Consider the following 23,946-nt stretch of genomic DNA (forward strand, 5'->3'; position numbering starts at 1 on the left):
AGTTACACTTTAAGTACACAACAAATATGAAAATATTAACATCCAGGAATTCACATTTTAGACACCACCACAGACTATCTCTGTAAAAATTTGGCCACAATTGGGCACATTAAGTATACACAGTCCAGCCATACTAGGTTTCAACTTAGTCTTACTATACCTTCAGTGAGACACCATCTTACACACCCTGGCATCTGAAACAGATTTACGCTTGGGCAAATGTTCCTTTCCTATTCCATTTGACATTAAAAATCTTTAACTCACAATTACAACACCAGCAACTGTCAAGCCTATACACTGGATTTCTTCAACCAGACCGGCCTGAGTGATCAAAAAGAGTCATTGTTTTTTACATCCTATCTTCAGCATGACTCTGTGGAAACCAATTATACACAGCTGAATTTTACAAAGATATGTATCTTTAGAAGTTACAACATTGAGGAGTCTGGAATCTTTTAGGCCAAGAGAGTCTGCTTTCATTTCCATGGAATAAACCTTCTTGCTAAGAAATGACTGCCAAATCTTACAGCCAAAATTGCTGAGTAGTTCAGTTTTATATTCATCATCCTTAGACACCAGTTTACTGAACAATGTATTCAAACTCTGGTAAGCTTTTTTAGCTTTGCTGATTTCTTGAAAACCATTTTCAACATATACATTATGGCTCTTGGGTTTACCAACTCTCAGACAAGAGGAAGAACTCTGCAGTATATCCTACGTGCTTGTACTTACCCTTGGCCCCTGCTCCCCGACTGGACCCGTTGGACCCGCTGGTCCTCGGTCGCCCTGGGGAAAAACAGTAAGACAGAAAGAGAGCTAGTCATTAAACTATGACCTGAAAGCTCAACACAGAAAACCCCAAGACAGCTTCACATGCACTTTTCCTAATAAAGAGCCAGAGCAGCTGGGTGAGCGGAGTTTAATGTGAACAGGTACTTTGAAACCTAGTTGGTGGCACAGTGTGTTAAAAGCAAAGGTAACTCCGGGTGAGCAGTAAAGCTGCCTAGTTCTCCACTCTAACCCCTCCAACACTTGTGTCAGTGATGCTTTAATCCTCCTTGAACTGTGTCACATTCACGACTGTACAAGTACACTTCCAGTTCATGTTGCACTACTGTCAAACGATGAGCAGAATAGTTTTAAGACTATGTCTTGGAAAGAAAAGTCTAAACCAGAGGATTGTATTGAATTAAATATATATATATACAATGTGAAAGGAATTTGTGGGCTGTCAGGGTATGACTGGTGCTGACAGATTGAACCAGGAGGAGGATTTTGCGTAATAGGGGGTGGAGGACAAGTAAGTGTCTGACAAGCAGATGGCTTGCCACCACAAGAACATGTTCTGACACACAGGGGACTTCTGGTGAGGAAAGAAAGGGGAACTGGTTAATAACGAGAGAACAATGGATGAAAACAGAGGTGTTTTTTTGGAGGACTATCAATAATCAACACACAGATTGCTGCTAAAATCATTTCACTTGAGTGGGAAGGCTGCAGAGCTGCTTGAAATCTTTAATTCTAAGTTGAGAGTCAATGAGAGCTGAACATGGAGAAAGCCTCAGGGCTTCTTCAGATTGCATCATGCATATTTTAACAAAACTTACACCTGAGTGGTGTGTGGTGCTATCCTTTTGCATATGTTTTATGATTGCATATGCAGTAATATATACATAATACATCTCAGCATAGCATGTGTGTAATGACACCATCCAGGAACAAATACACCTTCAGGTGTCTGACAAATGGTGACAGGCCAATTTGTCTAAAGGAATTTGTCAACTACTAATGTGAAATTTTCTCCTAAAATAACCTTGAAATTGCTTGCTTCAATAGGAGGGGTGAGAGCGGGAGGCGGTAACGGTGACATGGCTTTGACTATATTGTTATGGATGTGGAGGAGAGTCTTGAGTATTTATCTAAGCATGTGTTCTGGGGCCTCTGGGGTGTTGGGCCTTGAGCCATGGCTGCTTAACAAAGCCCAAATTACAGAGGTCTTCCGCTGCAAGCAATCAGCTGATGCTGACTGACAGCCAAATGATAGAGAAACACACGCCTTACCTTTTCACCAGGTACTCCCATCACCCCAGCAATCCCAATCAGGCCTAGTGGACCCTGGAGAGGAGAGAAGAGGAGAGGAGAGGAGAGGGGAGGAGAGGAGAGGAGAGGAGAGGAGAGGAGACGAGACGAGAGGAGAGGAGACGAGAGGTCAGTGTGAGAACCTAATCTTCATTCATCTATTTTCCAACTTGTTATGACACCTAGAGTGCAAGAGGTCATAGATTACAATGTAACAAGACAAGGAGCTGCTGACTTGAGGAGAAACCTGCAGGTTGACGTCTGAAGTGCAAGGCACTTCTAAGTTTCATTTCACTTTAAATTTTGATTCATTCACAACATACTAGTGCTACTAGAAAACAACTTTACATCCATATATTTAGGGGTCTTACAAGGTGTAAAGTCAATGTATACTTCAGTAAATACTACGATAAACAAACAAAGCAAAAGCAGATGACATATTAATATGGAATATTATCATTCATCAAAAAGAGTTTTTTTTAAGAATCCATATCGATTTGAAATTAAAGGATTATTCAACAAAGTAATAGCCAACGTACAGGCTGCAACCTTGATATTCTTTCAAGCTGTTGTGAATCATGGAACTAAACCATATTGTCTGACATGAAGCAAGAATATCACATTTCCTGTGCAAAACATTAATGATTGGGAATTACTAGGGACGTGGTTACGTAGTATCACAGCATAAAGTACAGATTGAGTACACACAATACAGATTTCCCAAAAAAGACACACACTACTTAGTATAGTCTTCATGGGGAAAACACCAGCTAATGTAAATATGAGAGTTATCGGAGGAGCTTAACCACTTCCAGATCAGTCGTCTCGGACAGGGGCTGTGGTCTGGACCAGTGCCAACCTCTCCATTGGACAACCTGGAGCTTTAGAACAACAGACGTATGGGTGGCTGGATAGACATTCAGCCAGAAAGGGCAACTGTACTTTTTGAAACCCTGCCATTGTGTTTATTTATGTTGAGTAAAGTAAAACACAACTTAGAGTGAACATAGTAAAAGTATGAGTGGCCAATTAACCAAAGAGCATGCAATAATCACAAGCCAGAACAAAGCCACAATACTACAAGTACGCAGCACCACAACACATGCACTAAGCCACTGGGACACTGTAAGCTCCCAGAACATCTGAACCTAACTGAATTACACTGTGACTGTAATAATTCATATGACTGCCCAATTGCAGACCATGGTCTCACTTCTGGCCAACCATAAAAGCCAGCGCGGTCAGACTGCAGCTCTCTCTGGTGGTGAGGTCCAATTGCCTCTGCTGTGCTTCCTCCTTGCAGAATAATATATACAAAAGGTTTATAAGATTCTACATGACTGCAATTTTTACTTCTGTCTCTCCATGTGTCTAGAGAATACGACAGCAAGAGTCAGAGATTGACAAAGTGAAAGACAAGAAACAGACCACTAATATAAATGCAATGAGATTTAATTCAGCTCGGAAAGGCTGACAGCTTCAAAGTGTTATTCATATATCATCACCTAAAGGGTATAATCCTGCTGGATGCAAGTAAAGCAGTTGAGTGACAGATTAGTAGCAGAGTGTCTGTGAGGGGATGCAGCCTGCAGGCATGGGAACGGGAGCTCTAACCTGACCTCAAATCCCTTAATTGGGACACGAAGTGGGACAATGCCGTACCCTGTGTCATTTCACAGAAAGAAATGTTTTAAAGAGGCTTTACATGTGACATGTACATGTGGCCTTGACGTGGGAGCTTTTACAGTACTGTTTTGGAGGCGATGTGGTTTCTCAGGCACAGCTTGGGTTACAAAAGTACCGGTATAACCATTAACCTTTCACTTAGAGAAGAAATACGGCCCGAGTCACTTACTGTTAAGCGTATTAAGGTTGTCCCTCACACGTGCCTCATGCACACTCGTGCACACATGTAAGTACACACTGAGTCAGTGACATGAAAATCAAAGCACAGAGGCTGACATGTGAACTATATTTCAAAGCACACCTGGGGTTGCCTTTGGTAATTAAAAACCGATACATGTTTTATTAGCTGTGGAGTGGAGAGTGACATAAAATGGAACACTCAACAGTGAATCTAAACTGGCTAAAATACACTAAAACCTCCAATAAGATTTCATTTGAGACTTTTTATAGGGGGTCTCATGGTGACAGAAGGGCACTCTGTGAAGACTCTTTGCATCGACCCTGGGTTAACCTGCACTAGTCGACAACAGTCTATCTCAGTTTCTCACACAACTAATTTATTTGGAAAGTGATGTAATGGCATTCATTAGAGCCTCCATATGTTTAGAGGGTTTTTTTCTCTGCATAGCCTCACAGCTCCTCCTTGGCTTCAAAGACCCTTCTACTCAGTAAGTGCTTAATCCCTCTCATATGTGCACTGCAGCAACACAGTCCAACATGGCCCGCTTGGTTGCCTCCACTATGCACAGAATGCAAATATTAACATTAAGGGGCCTCCAGGAAGGATAGACATACTTTGGATGTTCAGAGCAGTTGTGTGCTTTAACAAAGGAAAACATGTCCAAACAATTCTCTAGAGTACTTGTTCTGGGGATAAAGCATTAACTGAAGCATGAAACAAAAAGACAGACATTTGAAACTGTAAATTTTGGCAGTTCAGTATTACATTTAGACACAATCCTAACACAGATGTTTTGGGACACTTGCAAAGCCACTTTATGGCAAAAGACCAGCATCTTTTTGGCTCAACATTTTCTACATAAGTTATTATACTATATTATATATGATATAAGTATAATTCTTGGGCAACAACAGACATTGACTAAAATTACTGCCTCTACTGTGGATTTATGCCTCTGCCAAACAGTCAAGTTTCAGTTTACATCCATGTCTGTCCAGTCTCATATAATATATTAAGTAAAGCCTTTAAAGGAATTTAATAAAAGGTATAAAATGTATTTTTGGTGAAACATGGATGCATCACACTCAGCATCAACTCGGCAGCACAGAAGATCTCTGCAATCAGCATAGTTTCAAAATTCAGTACTTCAGTATCCGACAAAATGTTTCCACTTCTGTTCCTGAGTTATGCAGTTGAACAATGAACAGAAACATTATGATGTCACAGTGAAGTTGACCTTTTGGGTATGAAATGTCATCTCTTCATCATTTTATCCTATTTGACATTTGTGTGAAATGTTGTCATAATTAGTGAAGAAATTCTTGAGTGTACATTTTGTGAGGTCACAATGAACTTTGTCCTCTAAAATCTTATCAGGTCATCCTTGAGTCTAAGTGGACATTTGGGTCAAATTTGAAGAAAATGCCTCCAGGCGTCCCTTAGATATCATGTTCACAAGAATGGTATGGACGTGCGAAAGCATTGGTCACCCGTGTGGAGGCATAAAAACACTGGCAGGCTGGCTGACCGGAGTTCCCTCTGTTCTACTGTGGTGTTCCGCCAATTGCATGACGAGAACACTATGCGGTGGTGGAAAGGATCCAAATTTCTCTCAACATTTAAAGTGGGTCAGGAAAACAGCAAGACATCAGAAAATGCTACTGTAACCAACTTCACAAGTCCCAGACTGGACGATTTAATTAAATTAAGTGTGGAAGCATTGTGTCATAATTTCAACGTAAGTTGTACATTAATCTTAAAGCAAACTATTAAAACATTTAAAGACAGGAACTCAAGCTAATAAAAGCTACATCACAGACAGACAATTGCACTCTTAAAGAGGGATTTAATGAGATGCTACTAATCGACAGCAGGATGGCGGTTAATTAATGTCAGTTCTGTACGTGGCAACTGTGAAAGCAACTTACTTGTGGTCCGATTTTTCCAACATTTCCTATGTCCCCTTTCTCTCCCTGAAAGCAGAAAACATCAAACAGCGTGCTGGTTAGCTGCCTGTAATTAACGATATCGCCAAACTACATACACCATACTGCTACTAAGGACTAACAGGACATTACAAGTGTAAAAAGGAACACACACACAGACATGCAGTGAATCCTTGTGTTGCTTCTCAGTGTGGTTTGCCAGTATGTATGTCGATAGCCCAGGAAGATGTTTACAACACAGTAAGACTAGACAATAAATGGGTAACAAAATGTAAGCACTTGAGAATAATTTTGAATACTAAATTCTTGAAACATATGATACCTTGATCATGGCGCTGCATTTGTGGTGGGTACAAAAGCCAATTATAGCCAATAAAAAAGGGTGAGGATTAAGTCTGGAATGCTGTGGTTAGCTGAAGTAAAAAAACAACTGAGAACCAACTGACAAGTAATCTAAACTGACAAGCAAATCACAAAAGATTGGGTGCCTGTTGCAGCCACTCTACCTGCACAAACAAGACAAAAATAATATGTTTAATTCTCAAAGTACCCATTAATGCAACCCTGACTTTGCTGCTAAGCAAATAGCGTCTCAGTGTTCCTGTGTTATTCGCACAAATTTAACTTGCTCGCACGTGTTTAATTTAGGTAATATGCATAGATTTGGTGCAAAAGTGGCACTTTTCTTTGCAAATGAGCCTTGTTGCAAAAACAGTTCAGTTCAAACTGTAATGCACACATGAAAGAAAAGCCAATCTATGCACAAACCTGTGTACTTTCTTTAGGATGCATATTAGAAATTGGCCATGAGCCGACTCTGGAGTGTACCACACATGTTAAGATTATTTGTGAATCGAGGTGTCTTGATGGAGCACTCATTTTTGGATGATTAAGGGTCTACGGTTTACAGTGGAAAATACATTGTATATTCTGTCTCAAGCTAAATAATAATGAATAAAAATGCTTTCATTAAAATTAAGACATTAAACATTTAATTATTTCCTCTAAGGACATAAATGGTTCTATAGGAATATTAGCCAGGTTATGTTCAAGTAAGAAATTCAACAGTAGTCTGGCATGTGCAGTATTTAACCACAACCATTGTGCATTCTTTCAGAGACAAAGTTTATCAGATTAAGTATATTCTGTGATCCATTTTTCAAGTCTGTGATGCAAATTTAACACACTTTTGTATTCCGTAATACTGCGGCACAACTCACCTCTAAACCCTCAGGGCCAGGTTCGCCTATGTAGCCTTTCCTTCCAGGTCTCCCCTAAAAGCCAGGCACGCACACGCACGCACGCACGTACACACACACACACACACACACACACACACACACACACACACACACACACACACACACACACACACACACACACACACACACACACATACACACACACACGCACAAATAATGATCAAAAGGTAGTAAAGTTCATAATGTATGTAGCTAATTCCAGCTGCTTCCTTATAGAACATTTAAGAAAATTGTTTCATTCAGACCACCTGCAAAAGGCTCAGTTTGTGTGTGTGTGTTTATGGTGTTTTAGTACAGTGTGTGAATCTCGGTGTTCTTACAGTAGGGCCGGCGCTGCCAGGTGGGCCAAGTGGTCCTTCATCACCCTGTAGAAGACAGTATGGTTCATAATACACAAATATTTGCAATCCTAAACACACATACAAAGACATGCTCACATATACACAGTCCAACAGACAAGTAAATACATCTGGCATACCAAACATGAAGAAGTGCACACACAGTCATGGTACCATTTAATTTGCATCACTTCCAGTTCTCAATATTTAATATCTCAACTGCTCACCTGTCTCCTTCACTGTGCTCCCCCAGCTTCTGAAACCAACCCCATGCCACTGTCTACAGCTGTTGGATAAATGTAATCCACTTCATCTATGCTTTCAGGTATTAAACAGCTTTGTCACTGTAGTCTATTTATTACTTTGATTGATGTGCTGTGACCCCATAACAAGGGAACTTTGTGTGTGTGTTTGTGTGAGGAGAGTACATTGGCCAACTACACTTCTTTGAGAAGTTGCCAGGTCAATTCTGTAACATTAAGCACAAAAGAAAGTGTGTGTGTGTACACCTTCCAAAGGCTTCTGTTCTTTTTTTCAGGGCTGGAAAACTTTCAGCCTTGTTTTTATAAGCACCCAATGATGAATCATGACTTCACCCAGTGGAACATGCCCCGAGAGATATGGCAGAGGGGAAAAAAAGACTCCCACAAGAATCTAAGGTGCAACTGTTTGAGATATGACTAGATGCTAAATGAGACGCACCGTGGTAGTTAATCCTGCCTCAGATTAATGATGGAAAATCCAGATGAGCCATATTTTCCACTTTTCTGTATCAGTGAGTCAAGACCCAAGCAGACGTGTGGAATTTAATTGGGTGTTGAATTGTCTCACCTGTGTTCCTTGTGGCCCCAGCGGGCCTTGGAGCCCTCTGACACCCTGCAAACCCTGAAACACAGTCGAATGCATGAATTCAATTGGATACATTTCATGATGGATGGATGGAAAGAGAAAAAATGAGAGATGCTGTTGTACCTTTGGTCCAGGTGGACCATTGGGCCCCGGTACTCCAATGTCTCCAGGAAATCCCTTGCAAAAACAGGATGAGAGAGAAAGTATTATTAGACTGTGTGTTATTATTTCACCTGCCATGAGTCACATGACTAATTGGTTGAGTTTTATCCCTCACATTAAATGAACTCATTGCATTTCTGTGTACATTACAGGAGGGGTAGGATTATACTGTATTTAAAATGGCAGGTATACAGTAGGCCTATTTATATGTTGATCTACTACAGCAGCTCCTCTCTGCAAATCACTGAAGGCGTCCTGCATGAATCTGTATCAAACACCTTTAGGGTGGGGCCTTTAAAAACGGATATAAAGATAGTGAGTGTATAGGCAAGCTAACTAAAAACGGATATAAAGATAGTGATGGACTGGCAGGCCTGCCATGACACAATCACTCATTTCAGAAAAACTATGCCTTAGCTGCGGCCTATGTGACCTATGGTCATTTGCCGTGCTTCTTCATACTTGGATCATGAACTATGACCTCTTTGAAAAAAGGTGAGGTACTCCACATCCAAAGCAAATGTGCCAGAACAGGGAAAGCTAGGGGCAAAAAAATGAATGTTGTTTTTATGCAAAAGGAAAGTTTTTGGGACCAATGAATGGCCAAAAACTCAAATTCTATATGAATAATTTAACTGTATGCCGGTGTTCAAGTGAAATGTCAATTCACTTTTCTTTCTTAAATGCATTATTATTATGAAACACAGTAGAATTCTCTGAAATTCAACCCTTAACGACTAAAAGTCTACATTCCCACTAGCAATCCCCATCGGTTTCAATTATCATTACACCACACAACACCATGTTGGATTGAATGGATACTAATTGATATACTGTACATATACTGACTGATTTAACTGTTCTTACAGCCATCTCATTGCAACAAGCGAAAGTGTAGGAAAGGTCATAAGACCATTGAAATGTCATCTAATGACCAAAGTTAAAAGACAACATCCTGTTCAGATTTGTTATGTTCATTGCCCAATAAATTTTGAAATGTTCAAGAGGACGTTTTGGCCTAATAAAGCTGTCAAAAGAAGAAAGGTCAGAGAGTCACAGCAATCAGAAGTGTACAAAGTTCACAATTTGACGTGATGGTAGTGCTAAAGGAAATTGACATTTATCATGTAGGGAGCATGAATGTGCTCATTAAAATTCATGGTAATCAGCAAAATTTTCGCTATTGTGAATACTATTATCTGTGGATCATAACAATCGACAGTAAATTCCGTGTTATTTCTTCAATTAGTTTTCAAGACATCATGTCATTGATGAAAGAGATGACCCAGTTATCTCATAGTCAGTCAATCAGTCAGTCTTTTTAGGGAACATAAATACTCAGCAATCCGGTTAAAGATGTCAAGATATCTGTGAGTGTATTAGGGTTCAACAAACAATTATTTTCATTATGGATGAATCTGCTGAATGTTTTCTTAATTCATTGTTTATAAATCATCAGCTTTCTTTTTATGCCATCACAATATCTCATCCACGGCGATGTCATCAAATGCCTTGTACTGTCCAACAGTCCAAAATACAAAGAGAATAAATTCACTATAATGTAAGAAGCAGCAAATCCTCACATATAACAACCGCAAAGCACCCCAGGTTTGCGATTAAAATAATACTTGTTAACAGTTAAACAATAATCAGAATTATTGCTAATACAGTGCCTATAGAAAGTCATGATACCCTTTTGAAGTAGTAACTTTTATTTGTTTTAGAGCCTGAAATGATAATACATAACAAAAATATTTTTCCAGCATGATTTACACGTTTTGCCTTACAACAATCCAGGGAATTTTTTTTTCAAAATTTCTGGAAATTAATACAAAATTAAAATCTAGAATAGCAGGGTTGGAAAAGTGTTGAGTCCCCTGATTTAATACTTTGTGGAGGCACCTTTTGCCATCAGTCTGCTTGGATTTGTCTCTACTAGCTTTGTGCACCTAGACTGGGAAATATTTCCCCATTCTTCCTGCAGAACTGTTTGAGTTCAGTCAGATTCTGTGGTGAGCGGTGATGGACTGCACTCTTCAAGTCCATCCACAGATGTTCTGTAGGATTCAGGTCAGGGCTCTGACTAGGCCACAATTACCTCTCTGTCCTTTAGCCACTGTGTTGTTTTTATGGCGATGTGTTTTGGGTCCCTATCATGCTGGAAGGTGAACCACCTGCCCCTTTTTTTTCAAGTGTCTAACAGAGGGACAAGGGTTTTCCTCAATATGGTTGTACTTGGCAGCATCCATTTTCCCTTCAATCCTGACCAATGGCCCTGCTGAAGAAAAACAAGCCCACAACATAATGCTGCCACCACCATGCTTCACTGTAGATATGTTGTGCTTTGGATGGTGTGCTGTGTTTGGTTTACATCAAACATAGCACTTTGAGTTCAGCCCAAAAAGTTCCATTTTGGTCTCGTCTGACCATATAACCTTTAACACATGGCATCACAATCTTTAATATGTTTATTTACAAGACTCAGTGTGACAGGTTTTTTTTCAGAAGAGGCATCTTTCTTGCCACCCTGCCGTACATGTAGAACTTGTGAACAACCTCTGCCATTAAGACTTGTAACTCCTTCGAAGTCTCCATGGGCCTCTTGGTAGCTCCCCTGATCAATCTTTTCCTGGCTCGGTCATCCAGTTTAGAGGGGTTGATCTGATCTAGGCCAGGTCTAGGTGGTGCCATATGCTTTCCACTTTTATACAATACTCTGAACGGTACTCAGAGGGAGAGTTAAAGCCTTTGAAATCATTTTATATCCTTCTCCTATCTTGTTCCTATCCACAACTTTATCCCGGAGCTCTTTTGAAAGCATCTTTCCAAGCATGGTGAATTATTATTTGTGTTACCATGCACTACTAGGAGAGGAATCCTCGAGGTACAGCTGATTTTATTTGGAAGTAAAATCAAAAACACCACAGCCGAGGCTAATTAACTTGGTGTGTAATCTGGAAGGTGATTGGTACACCTGAGAATGTTTATAATTGTTATTCTAAAGGAACCCATCACGTTTCCAACACTGCTATTGTATTTTCTAATTTCTTTAATTAATTTTCAGAAATCACGCTGGAAATATTTATATATATATATATATATATATATATATTATGTATTATCATTTCAGCCTGTAAAACAAAAAAAAGTGACTATTTCAAAAGGGTATCATGACTTTCTATAGGCACTGTATGTATGTCCTACCTCTGGTCCTGGAGGGCCATGTGGTCCTTGTGCCCCCATGTCACCAATTTTACCCTGTTTAAAACACAGAAAACACACACTTAATGATTAAGTCGAACATCAGGCAATGTATTCTGTTTATAATTCTATTCTTAGTCATGAAATTGAGTGTGGATCTGAATAATGTCACATTGTGTTCTTATAGCCATTTGATATGCTTAATCACACGTGTAGAGCATGTTTTAAGTGGTTGGAGGAAACCCCAACCAGAAAGGTGTTGCACAGGGATCAACCTCCGGCCCTTCGGGTCATGAGGGGAAAGTGATATCCACAGTGATAGCCACAATACCAATCACTCACAACATGATGCTACATGTACACTTGTTATCAGGCACCAAAAGTATACTCAGGTCACTCATTAGTCACTTGACCTATGATGCTCTCTCTCTCTCTCTCTCTCTCTCTCTCTCTCTCTCTCTCTCTCTCTCTCTCTCTCTCTCTCTCTCTCTCTCTCTCTCTCTCTCTCTCTCTCTCTCTCTCTCTCTCTCTCTCTCTCTCTCTCTCTCTCTCTCATCTCTCTCTCTCTCTCTCTCTCTCTCTCTCTCTCTCTCTCTCTCTCTCTCTCTCTCTCTCGTGAATGTGGTTATTCTGATCCTTTCAAGGGCTGCAGTAACTTAAATTAGGGCAACAGCAGATGCTGCATAGTAACTGGGTGCTTTGAAACCTGACAGCATCTGGGCTTGTTTATCATGCATCCCGGACAGAGAAACATTTATTCCACTTCTTCCTCCCCTCATTGGAGCTCTCTACCAACAAATGCACAATAAAGCCGAACGTGATGAGAATGTGACCAAGTTAACTTCAGTTTACAAGCCAACAGTGATAGATTCCAGATCCGATTGTGGTACACTGTGTTTACTTGGCTTTGTCCATAACAGCTGTACAAAACCTGCATAAAAAGACATGCAGGCATGCACACACACAAAAACACACACACACACACAAATGAATACAAGTTGAGTAATGTCTACACATGCACCCCTGGCTGCACAGACACAAATATACTCATAAGAACCTACCGGTGGTCCTGGTTTCCCTCTTGGCCCAGTAGGACCAGGTGCACCAGCAACACCCTGAAAGACACAGACAGAACACTCTTAAACCGGTCTTACACAGCCTTTCTGCGTGTTAGTGTTTTCCATCAATTTCCATATAACTGAATAAACATCTGCATTTATTAAAACATAATGCCTTTCTGATTAAGGCAAATGTTTTGATTTATCTCTCCTGATTTAACAAAGAATAGCTGTTGTCCAATTACTTGTCATAGCATAGGAGGTCAACAGAGACCACTTCTTGGATGTTAAAACTTAACTTTAAAAGTGACATATGATGGAATTATCACTTCACAAGGTTTATGAAGTCATGATCAATTATTGTGGGAATAAAATGTCTTTCTAATACTGCTCGAATAAAATTAGGAGATCACTTAATCATCACAGAATAACACCAAGTCGGTTAAACTTCCGAGATATCAATCTGTCCATTGAGGAAGCACAAGTGATTGTCAATTAATTTCACCTGCTTTGGTTCAAATGAAAGTGACAGCAGGTGCAAGACAACCCCCAGGAAGGGAATGGTTTTAAACGTGGTGGCCAGAGACAATTGCTCTCTCCTCATCCTTCCTAACTGATTCTTCTCTAGTTTTGTGTTCTGCTAGTGTTCTTTTCACTACATGTCACTGCATGAGGCGATACCTGCAGCCCAATGAGGTTGCAGCGGTAGTCCAGATCCTCAAGGATGGCACAGCCATATGTTACGCAATACGCAATAAGGTTTGCTGTGTCTCCCAGCACAGTTTCAAGAGCATGGAGGAGATACCAGGAGGCCGGCCATTACACCACAAGAGCTGGACAGGAGCACTGCCAGAGCCCTACAAAATGACCTCCAGCCGGCTACTGGTGTACATGTTTCTGAACAAACTGTCGGAAACAGACTCCATGCAGCACCGTGCAGCTCGATTGGCATTCGCAAGAGAACACCAGAGTTGGCAGGTCTGCAATTGGCGCTCCATTCTCTTCACAGATGCTGCCTTTAACATTACCCAGCATGACTGGTTTGTCGGTGGGTCAGTGATGGAGTGAGGGGCATATCTTTGTTCATCATCGTTATGTATCGTTAGCATCTGACTCTGCCGAGTACCGCCACAGACTGTCCAGGAGCTCACTGATGACCTGATCCAGGACTGAGCGGAGATCCCCCAGGACACCATCATCCAGCTCACTAGGAGCATGCCCAGATGTTGTCAGAGGGCCATACACACTGAGAGAGTCACATTAAGAGTTGTCGTTATAAAATTCAAGTTGGCTCAGCCTGCGATTTCAATTTTTCATGAAGTTGGTTTCCATTGATCGTTGTTGTATGTTGATGTACAACAGTAAAGCTTTTCGACAATAATTTGTTCATTAAGATCTGATGTTTGATTTAAACATCCCTTAATTTTTTTGAGCAGTGGTTCCATGCACGTAATATCCAGACAGTGTGCGTCAGTGTTTTACTTTTAAAATCTTGCTTGTGTGACAAGGGACATACCTTATCACCTTGGTACCCCATCACTCCTGGTTCGCCCATTTGTCCCACTTCACCCTGAATTTCACAGTATCATTCAGAGATATAACACAAAACTACTCCGCCACAGTGATCACACAACGACCATAGGTAAGAAACATGGAGTATACTGTATACTATCAGGGTAAACTGCTATAAAAATACAGTTTGGATATAATGAAAACATTAGATAACATTGTGGAATATCAATATTTAAAATAATGAACTTCTAAAATGATCTGTCTGTTATCATGATATTCAATTTGAGTTTGTTTTAGTCGCTGCATCATCCAAATGTCAACAGGATCACTTGTAATACGTATAATTATGTGAGCGTGTCTACTGACACATTACATACAGATACACTGCAATAATATAAATATTTAGATCACCTTATCACCTTTCAATCCAGGCAGGCCGGCTCGTCCTGCGGGGCCCTGCCACAGGGAGAGGAAAGAAGGGAGGAAAAGTAGAAGAACCATCCATTAGAGATAAAAGGGGAAAACTGTTGTGAGCGATCAGTGACTTCAAAGACAGAATTTGTTTTGAAGCAGGGATTTGCAAATGAAGTGACGCCAAGAAGGAGGAGGCTGATGGATGTTAGAAGTTTACAATGCGGAAAACATTTTGAAACTTATTTCTCTTTTTCTTTATATATTTTGACAGGACAGATAATATGGTGGTACTAGATCTATGATGTTGAGATAGATACAGTACATACTTTACAGATTCCAATGATTCAATTTTACAGTACTGTGCAGTATTTTCCTAAAGTTTTGAGAATTTGCAGTAGCCAATGTCTAACTTACCTGAGGTCCCACCAGACCAGGCAGTCCCCGCAGTCCCTCAGGCCCTAGGTCCCCCTGTGGAGGAAAGGAGGTATACAATTTAAGTATCACGAACACACAGACACACAAGCACACTTTTGATACTGGCCCAGAGTTGTTGCCTAAAACTGAATGGCATTTTTCACACTGAATGTTTCCATTTTCTTCTTGGCAGAGACATTTGGACATGAACACATTTCCAACACAGAGCATTCCTTTTTGTCACAACGTTACAACACAACTAAGCTGCGTTGACAGTGCACCCAGTTGTCTTGTATAAATCTGGGCTTGGCCCTGTTCACCATTGCCAACCCACAACATCCACTCTAATTTACAAAGGCGAGGTGAGAATGGCCAGAATGTGTAGGTGGACCAAAAAATACCCTTTACAAGTAGGCAGGCAATGTGCAGATTGTGTGTCTTTTCACAGTGATAGTGCAGTAGCAATTATATTGTTGAAAATGCTCACTCAGGTTTTTTTTTCTCTTTGAGACGGTGGGATGGATTAAAGGAGAAAGAAGTAAGGGTGGACACTAGACTTTGTTCCAAGACGGTCAGGAGAGGACAAAGTCTGCCTAAACCAAGTTGTCAAACAAAAGTATAATAAACAACAACTGACAAAGACAATTGGGAACCTTGAACTTCTTATCTCATTTATCTCTTGTAAAGGGCCTCAGAGTGAAAACATTTTTCTATCTGTCAGTTTGGTCAATGTCAAGCAGAAATCTCCAGGACTGAAAAATAACGCAGACACAGAAGTGCCCAAAACTGCAGTTCCTCCAATGGCCACTTGTGGCTGGCTCTAAAAGCGAGTCAATCCCCATAGCACCTCATGTGAGTGACATTGCAGATGGCTAGCATAAACTGTAGGCTTTATTTGGCGCGTCTCAGCTCCATACACTCTTTACCAATTTTTGCCAGGAGTTAGGCAGCATCAGGCACTGCCAATATGGCCATGGCTGGAGCCACCAACATTGAACTTCAAAACAGCTCTTCAGAAACCAATGGTTGACCTCACACAGACTACGTCCACGTTTATACAGTCTATATAATATGCAAAACAATGAACAAGTGAGAGACAAGTGAGAGCACATAGCTTAATTCTATGTCACCAAGGACATGTGGTTTAAAGTAGGAGATGCAGCAGCTCCACTGTTGTACTGTAGAAGGACGGACACAAATCACTTGCACTCTATCAAAAGAGGCTTTTAACAGACAACATGTGAAAAAAGCATGCTGAAAGGGGGAGATATGTCGAGAAAAATAGCTTTTCCCCCAAAACTTGGGTGTCCACCAGCCCAGCTGTCAAGATGTAGCCTGTCTGCCAGGTGGTTAGAGATCATCCAAACCATTATCTCCCAGCCACACTGAAGACAAGCGTTTAAAGACTTGACCAAACCAGATTGTAGAATTCCTAAACCTCTTGTTTAAACATAACCACTGCAGTCTCAGAAAAGCCTATCAAAACACACTCTGCTTCAGCACCCAGTTTATTATACAGTATACACTGTACTAGATTACATCATATACTTGATACAACATGTAAGTGGGGAAAGCACAGCTAAATTACTGTATATGCAGGCCATGACCACACCATACCATGTGTAAATGATCAAAAACTGATTGAAGTAACAGTTGTAAAGCAGCAACAAACACACACATACATAAAAAGCCTATAAAATTTAAAATTCACTTTTTGGGGGGTTTTCACTACACTTTTGTTTTTCGTTCAGGCTGTGAAAGAGTGTCTGTCTGCATCACATTTTGTTGAGTCACACACTGGCAAAGACATCAATTGCATTCCCAGAATGAATACTTGCTGCTCTGTTTCTGCTCCCCTTCTGATTACTCAGCTAAAGTTCTAACTTGCCATAATTGCCTTTCAATAAATGAGGTAGCACAGCTGGAGCCACACGAGTTATGATTGACACTGGGAAGTGAAAATGTATTTTAGATGTCAAATCAAAGTTCTTTGTGAGATCTATTCTGTGTCAAAGTCACTCAGCTGGAAAGTTGACTAAAAATGAATTACATCGAAGACGGGATTAAGAAGATGTAATTCTTATGGTTATCTTGTATGATTACTCAAAAGTACTTACAAGCAGGGTCTGAAAAAAATGTTTTAATCACCTGCCAGTGTGGCAGGTCACTCAACATTTCTACCAGTCACTCAAACGTTATGTCTATGTAGAACACTATAGATGTGTCGACACTGAGTTTGTGGTAACAAACAGTAGAAACATGGAATATATCAACTAACTCCTGTTTAACTTTCAGAAAACCCTTGTTTTTAGCAACACCGGTGGCTGTTAATGAACTTTAGTCAGCATCCTTTTGCTCGCGGGAAGGTAATTTGCCAGCGGCAAGCCAGCCATATCAGCCCTGGGAGTTTGGATGAATTAGCTGATGTTATCAACTCAAGACAGTATTTTGCTATGTCAGCTAGCTAGCAGTTTGGTCGCATTAGCAAGCAAGCTAACATTAACTAACATTAGCCAGCTAAAACCACAATATATTTCCGATGTCAGTGTTTTCTATAGGATTTTTATCAGCACCGGGGGAAAAGGGTTTGGTTGTATTACCACAAAACAGAATCCACACATGCTGTGCTTCCACTAGACACGCTCTGCAACAGCAGGCAGCCTGCTGACCCTCTGTTCCTGCTTGCAGGCAATGATTTGTTGATATAATGAATGACAAGTAACTCTGTTTATAACTGTTTTGTTTATAATTACGTGTTTAATGTGCAATATAAACACATACAATCGTATTTTGGATTGGCCATGTGACGTGTCCATCATAAATCATTTTATACTACATATAAATCATGATCCTATCATCAACTCTATGAATTCATTAATGCTTGGTCATGTTCCACAAACACACAAAAAGCAATAGAGTAATTTAGAAGCAATCGAAAAAAGCAGGGGAAAAGGACATGACTTGGAAAATGACTGTCACAGAGGAGGGTGACTGAAGCTTCTGTTAATGCAAAAACTATTCACCCACAAATGTCACAGTGTCCACTCTCTGCCTGTCCAAACACCAACAAGGGCTCTGATTCTGTGACTTATTTTTAGGAAAAGAGACAGATGGGGAACATTTACTGTATGTGTGTGTGTGTGTGTGTGTGTGTGTGTGTGTGTGTGTGTGTGTGTGTGTGTGTGTGTGTGTGTGTGTGTGTGTGTGTGTGTGTGTGTGTGGTACATGAAGCTAATTTTTGTATTAATGTGTACACATCTGTGTTACATCCTGTTCTTTCCTGAGCTCTGGTGTGTCGGGTATGACTGAGACCTGAGACATGGGGCTAACTTTAGTTAAACTCTTAAAAGGGTTTTAAAATTAACTTCTTTTAAAGCTGACCTTGAGTAAAAATGATTTGCTTTTGTTAATGTCACTTCCCGTTTATGAAGTGACACATAGTGGCCATGATCCATTACATAAGCTGGATCATTTTAGTCTGCAACTCTGAAATGACAGACGGAATGGAACTAAGATATATCAGATGTAGTGTAATATTCCGATGGGTTTACTTCAAAGTTTTCTATATTTTGTTTGCTCTAATTGTGTAATCATCTATGTGATAATATCCTTGTTTATGTAAAAACAAACTAACGATAGTGTCTGCATGTTTCATGCCTGACGGTGTCTGTAGTAGAGATGAATTACAGCTAGTAGCTGAGGTAAACCCTGTCCATCCAGATGTGTCTAGTGCACAGTGTGACCCTTCAAGCACCCCAATAAATCACCATCTTATGAGGTCAGCTAACCACTGTAAATTAAGCTTAAAATTATTGCACAGGAAAGGTGCCATACACAGTTATATCTTTTCTTCACATGAACATGTTTTTGTGGCCTCTGCAGTAAAAAGACAGAATGCACTCTTTTTTGGTCTGTGACAGTCTAGATTTTGTCTCACTGTTGTAATAAGACACAGCCTTTCAAGTAGTAACGTTTAAGCCTTTGACAGCTAGACACAGGACACTTGTCACGATTGACATTTAACATGCTCATACCGCATGTCAAATTTGCATATGTTAACGGAACCTTCACTGTAACCGACCATGAACAACTGTGGTCAGATAAAATGTACATTTCCATTACTATACATGTGTGAAATTTGCCAAAATGAGATGTAAGAAATATGCTTCTACCATGGAAAACAAGTAGTACAGCAAAAAAATAGATGACAGCACGAAAATACAGTCATCACTCATAGAGAAACACAGCACATCCAGCTATCTGTCATCCGAACCCCATCCAACCATTGGAGACAGACAAGTAAAAAGAAAAATTGACAGACAAACAAACTTGGAAACAAGTACAAGGTAGGAGACAAAAGAACATTGATCCAAGTGACTGACAGATCAAACATAGTGCCAATTAGCCATGGTAAAATGTAACGCATTAATAAAAATGATAACATTGCAAAACTGACTCACCCTCAAACCAGGAAAGCCGTTAATGCCAATCCCACCAACAGGCCCCTGTGAAACATCACAGCAACATCCTAAGTACACAGGACAGGACACTTACAGTATTGCACATTCCTCATTCCTAAGGCTTCATTGGAAATATAATATAATAAGTGTAACTTAATGTTTTCATCTGAGATGACAAAGTAGCTCAACAAAGCAGTTCTGCCAGAACCAAAAATAAATAATTGCTCAGTCAAATTGACCACTTATGACCATTTATCCTCTTGCACGCTCTCAAACTGAATCTGTATGAGACTTACTGATAATGATATACGCTTCAATTGGCTAATCAGTCCATCTTCTATGATGCAAACTTAATATTTGTTTTCATGTGCTCAGACTTTTTGTAAAAGGTTTCTATGAGTAAAAAAGGTTGTATTACATGTTCTGACATACATGGATAAAAAAAACTACACTAAATGACTTTAGGATATGATGCTTTAGGATATGAGTATGTTTATGTGGGAAACACACAGACAGGTAATAAGCAGAGAGACCCAGACTTTATAGATGGAGGACAGAAAGGTGAAATAACAGGCAGAGGTACTGTAGATGAAAAGTGTAGCATTAAAAAGCGGATAGCTGATTTCTCCTGGGGGCCGACAAAAGTTCTCACCTCATTGCCATCAGGACCAGGAGGCCCCCTCTCCCCTGCATCCCCCACCACACCCTGTGGGGGAGGCACATCCACATTCAAATTAAGAAGATCAGGGCAACCACTGCTAATTATACCATCCAGTTGGTTGTACATAGCACTTCCATACAAGTGAATGAACAGTATTTATTTGACCCTTTTCTATTTTCTTATTTGTTACTTAATTTCTATGCTTGCTGTTACTCAAGACATCAAAGCTTTACTTTATACGGTATATAAAGCATTTAACATCCAATTTCCCCAAGCGGTTGATCAAGATCAAAATTGCACTGAGATGGCGTGAAAATAATGCTCATTTAATGAAGCATGATAAGCCAGTGTATTGGTGAGCAGGTGGATGGACTCACAACAGCCCTGAGGCCACATACTTAGATCCAGTTAGCCAGACATTGGTTAATATGCCAGAAAAAAAAGCCTTTGGATGAAACAGACACTGGGCTGACTGCCCGCTTGGCAACTTCAACAGAGAAGCTAAGGCTTGTTTTTAAAACATTAACTTTTCACAGTGTGGGGGCCCAACCTTGACATTCCATTTGTCTCTATCTTAATCTTTTCTACTTTTTTTTTCTCAGTGCCCCCATGGAATAAACTTGGCATTGCATGATGAACCTATGCCAAAATAAATGCCATTTTGGAATCATCAAAACTCAATCAATTTGTCACACATTGTTGAATCCTCTGAAGAGGTTATTCCTCATTCTTCTTTTTTCTCTCTGTTTAACCAGTGGCCCTTTGTGTCCTGCTGCTTCGGCACATTCAAAACCGATGCAAATGCATCCAAATGTCCCTAGGGCTTTTGTTGATATGAAGTACTGCTACTTTAAGAACACTACATTATCAGGTGGATAACATTTCTATTTGATATTACAACCTCTATGGTTTTCCAGACGAGATAAAACATACAATCATGAATGCAGATGTTTCCTCATACCTATCGATAGATAACAAAGGTATATATTTTTTGTTTCTGTCTGTATCTATGAGCTATGAGAGGAATCAAATTGAATAAATTATTACGTGTCTTCCTTTGGGGCCAGGTTTTCCAACAGGACCAGGAATGCCCTGGAAAAGGAAAACAAGTGGATAAGTGACTCAAAACTGCATGGGGCATGTTTCAGCTGTTTATTTAAAATACTTTTACAGGCTATAGAAAAGTCGAGATTTTGTCTCACTGCTGTAATAAGACAGAGCCTTTCAAGTATTAATGTTTAAGCCGTTGACAGCTAGATACAGGACACTTTTCATGATTGATATTTAACATGCTCATACTGCATATCAAATTTGCACATGTTTAGGGAACCTTCACTGTAACTGACCATGAACAACTTTTACAGTACAATAATTTTACAGGCTATAGAAAAATGATTTTTTTATCTTATCTTTATCTATCTGAACAGAATGTAGGAAAATCACCCTTATCTAATACAATAACACTTATACACAGAAATTCTTAACCAGGATGGGAACCAGGCTTCAAAAATGGTTTCATCACATTGAAATCATAGCTCTCTTAGCACAAATAAGGTGTGTAGAAAGAGCAATAAAGTCCAGGATGTCTTTTAACTCACATTTTTTATGTAACCTAATAATTTTATGGCCTTAAATGACAGCTTTGAACAACTGCTGACAAACACATTTTAGTTTAAAATTTTAAAAGCCTGTGAATATTCTCATTTGTCCAGTTCATCATTATCCCCAAAGCAATTTCAGTCAAAAGCAACTGGACTTGGTTATTTGTCTAGGAAGACGTTTCACCTCCCATCCAAGAGGCTTCATCAGTTCATGTACGTATCTGACCAGGCTGGGACTGGTCTAACGACCAGTGGTTAGACCAGTCCCAGCCTGGTGCAGTTGCTTTTGACTGAAATTTCTTTGGGGGTTTAAATGAAAAGAAAAAAGACTGTGAGTAATAGTACAGTGTTCTGACATACACCTGTAAGTAGTAAGTAGCTCAACATATATCAAGATATACTAGAACAGTGCTACAACAAAAGGAAAGCTGGCAGCGATTAAATGTCATTCACGGAGGTACTACTGTACGTATCAGACAAAGGAGGGTAAAACAAATGGAGTGGTAGGACATGGAGTAGAGGGTGTTTTTAGAGATAAATGTGATGTTGAAAACGTGCATTTAACAAACATCACTCACCATCTCCCCCTCTAGCCCCAGTGGCCCAGCAACGCCAGGAGGTCCAATGAAACCCTGGAAATTAGCAATATTTCATATCACAATATTGTCTGAGCGTTACAACACATTTTTCAGCAGTGTGATACAGAATATCATTAAAACAAGCTCACCACAATACTTACATCATATAAACCAATAAGTAACAGTTAAAGGTGCCACATGTAGTTTTTTTTATAAACAAGCTAAAGGTTCGGGTTTTTTTTACATTAAAGCGGTAGTGGGTAAAAAGCAAAAGAATGCCTGAATTTGATGTACAGTGAGACCTCTTCTTGCAGCTCTCCCTCTCCCCTCTCTGTTCAACTCACACTCTCTCTCTGTCTCTCTCTCTGTGTCTGACCTGTGATTGGCCAGCGTCTCCGGTCACAACTCACAAGCTAGATTTTCTAAAGCCAGAAAATAGAGCCAAGAGAAGGTGCCAAGAGAAAGTCTAGTTTTGTCTTAGATCGCTTGACTTGTGATTATTATGATTCTTATTCCGTCTCTGTGTGCGTGTGCGTGTGCGTGTTCAAGTGCGTCTGCATGTGTGCCCTCATGCAGAACATCCTCAGCATAAAACCCTTAAATACACAAACTGTTCTGTCAATCTGTTCATGATGATTGTGAGATTGTGTTTTAGACAGCAATACCTTGGCTGTATTCAAGTATTTATGTCAGTTGACATAGGTTGTGGTCAGTTTGTATCTGTATTTTGCGCAACCTGTGTCCTTTTTGTCTTTCATAGACTCTCAAAATCACATCTTATCTGTCTGTCTTTGTGGCTCCTTTTCACGCTGCCCAACTCACTCTGACACAGTAATCCTAGCTATCCTCTTTCTCTGGGCTGCAGCGCTCCACCTAAGTCCCTTCTTTCACTAGCTCAATTGACTCCCTTCCATCTGCTTTCATATTTTCTTCAGTCTGTTTGTATTCCGTCCTCTTCTCATTGTTCTGTTCTCCTGTTTTTAGGTGTATTCTTGTTGCCTGAAGAATTAACCATTGTAAAACAAACAAGTCGGCCATGATAACGTCAGAAATACAACACTGATTTCGAGCAGTCTCTCTGTAGCAAGACTGTGGGCCTGACACTGTCCTAATCCTTGTAGAAAATTAAGGGTTTAATCCAGTGCTTGTGAAGTTAAGAGGGCAGAATTAGAGCAAAGAGCCACTTGTACTTACACGGACACCTTTAGGCCCTGGGTTACCTTGTGGCCCAGCTAAGCCCTGCAAAAAAGGAAAGACTCAGGTGAGGTGGACCTATTGTCACAGTATTTGCAAGCTCAGTGATTTCACATGGTGATGGAGTCAAAAGCACAACACACTCTGAATGGCCTGATAAGAGACATACTCTACAGCAAGCTTGACAAGACATTTTTGTTTTTAAATTGCAATTTATATTTCCTTGTGCACAGACTGCTCACGTGAAAAGACATAATGAAACCAACTGTATTATGCATTTCATTGCAAATTGCATTTCATTGTAAATTAGATTTTCAATATACTGCAGTGGAAACTGCAGTTTTTAATCA

At 40.0% G+C, this 23,946-nt stretch overlaps 1 protein-coding gene across 1 annotated transcript in view; it reads right to left on the reverse strand.

The window, feature by feature from the left end:
* The window catches only part of col24a1 (collagen type XXIV alpha 1 chain), a 93,435-nt gene that overhangs the window by 35,919 nt on the left and 33,570 nt on the right, over positions 1-23,946 (reverse strand). The window contains exons 10-26 of the mRNA XM_083940647.1: positions 23,597-23,641; positions 22,403-22,456; positions 21,271-21,315; positions 20,215-20,268; positions 19,563-19,607; positions 15,103-15,156; positions 14,686-14,730; positions 14,279-14,332; positions 12,766-12,819; positions 11,708-11,761; positions 8,465-8,518; positions 8,324-8,377; positions 7,475-7,519; positions 7,113-7,166; positions 5,875-5,919; positions 2,062-2,115; positions 733-786 (exon numbers count right to left, since the gene is read on the reverse strand). Of these exons, the coding sequence (XP_083796773.1) occupies positions 733-786; positions 2,062-2,115; positions 5,875-5,919; positions 7,113-7,166; positions 7,475-7,519; positions 8,324-8,377; positions 8,465-8,518; positions 11,708-11,761; positions 12,766-12,819; positions 14,279-14,332; positions 14,686-14,730; positions 15,103-15,156; positions 19,563-19,607; positions 20,215-20,268; positions 21,271-21,315; positions 22,403-22,456; positions 23,597-23,641 (864 nt within the window). The remainder of the gene's footprint in view (positions 1-732; positions 787-2,061; positions 2,116-5,874; positions 5,920-7,112; positions 7,167-7,474; positions 7,520-8,323; positions 8,378-8,464; positions 8,519-11,707; positions 11,762-12,765; positions 12,820-14,278; positions 14,333-14,685; positions 14,731-15,102; positions 15,157-19,562; positions 19,608-20,214; positions 20,269-21,270; positions 21,316-22,402; positions 22,457-23,596; positions 23,642-23,946) is intronic.

This window comes from Echiichthys vipera (genome assembly GCF_963691815.1).
Source record: "Echiichthys vipera genome assembly, chromosome: 3".
In the NCBI taxonomy this organism is placed as follows: Eukaryota; Metazoa; Chordata; class Actinopteri; order Perciformes; family Trachinidae; genus Echiichthys; species Echiichthys vipera.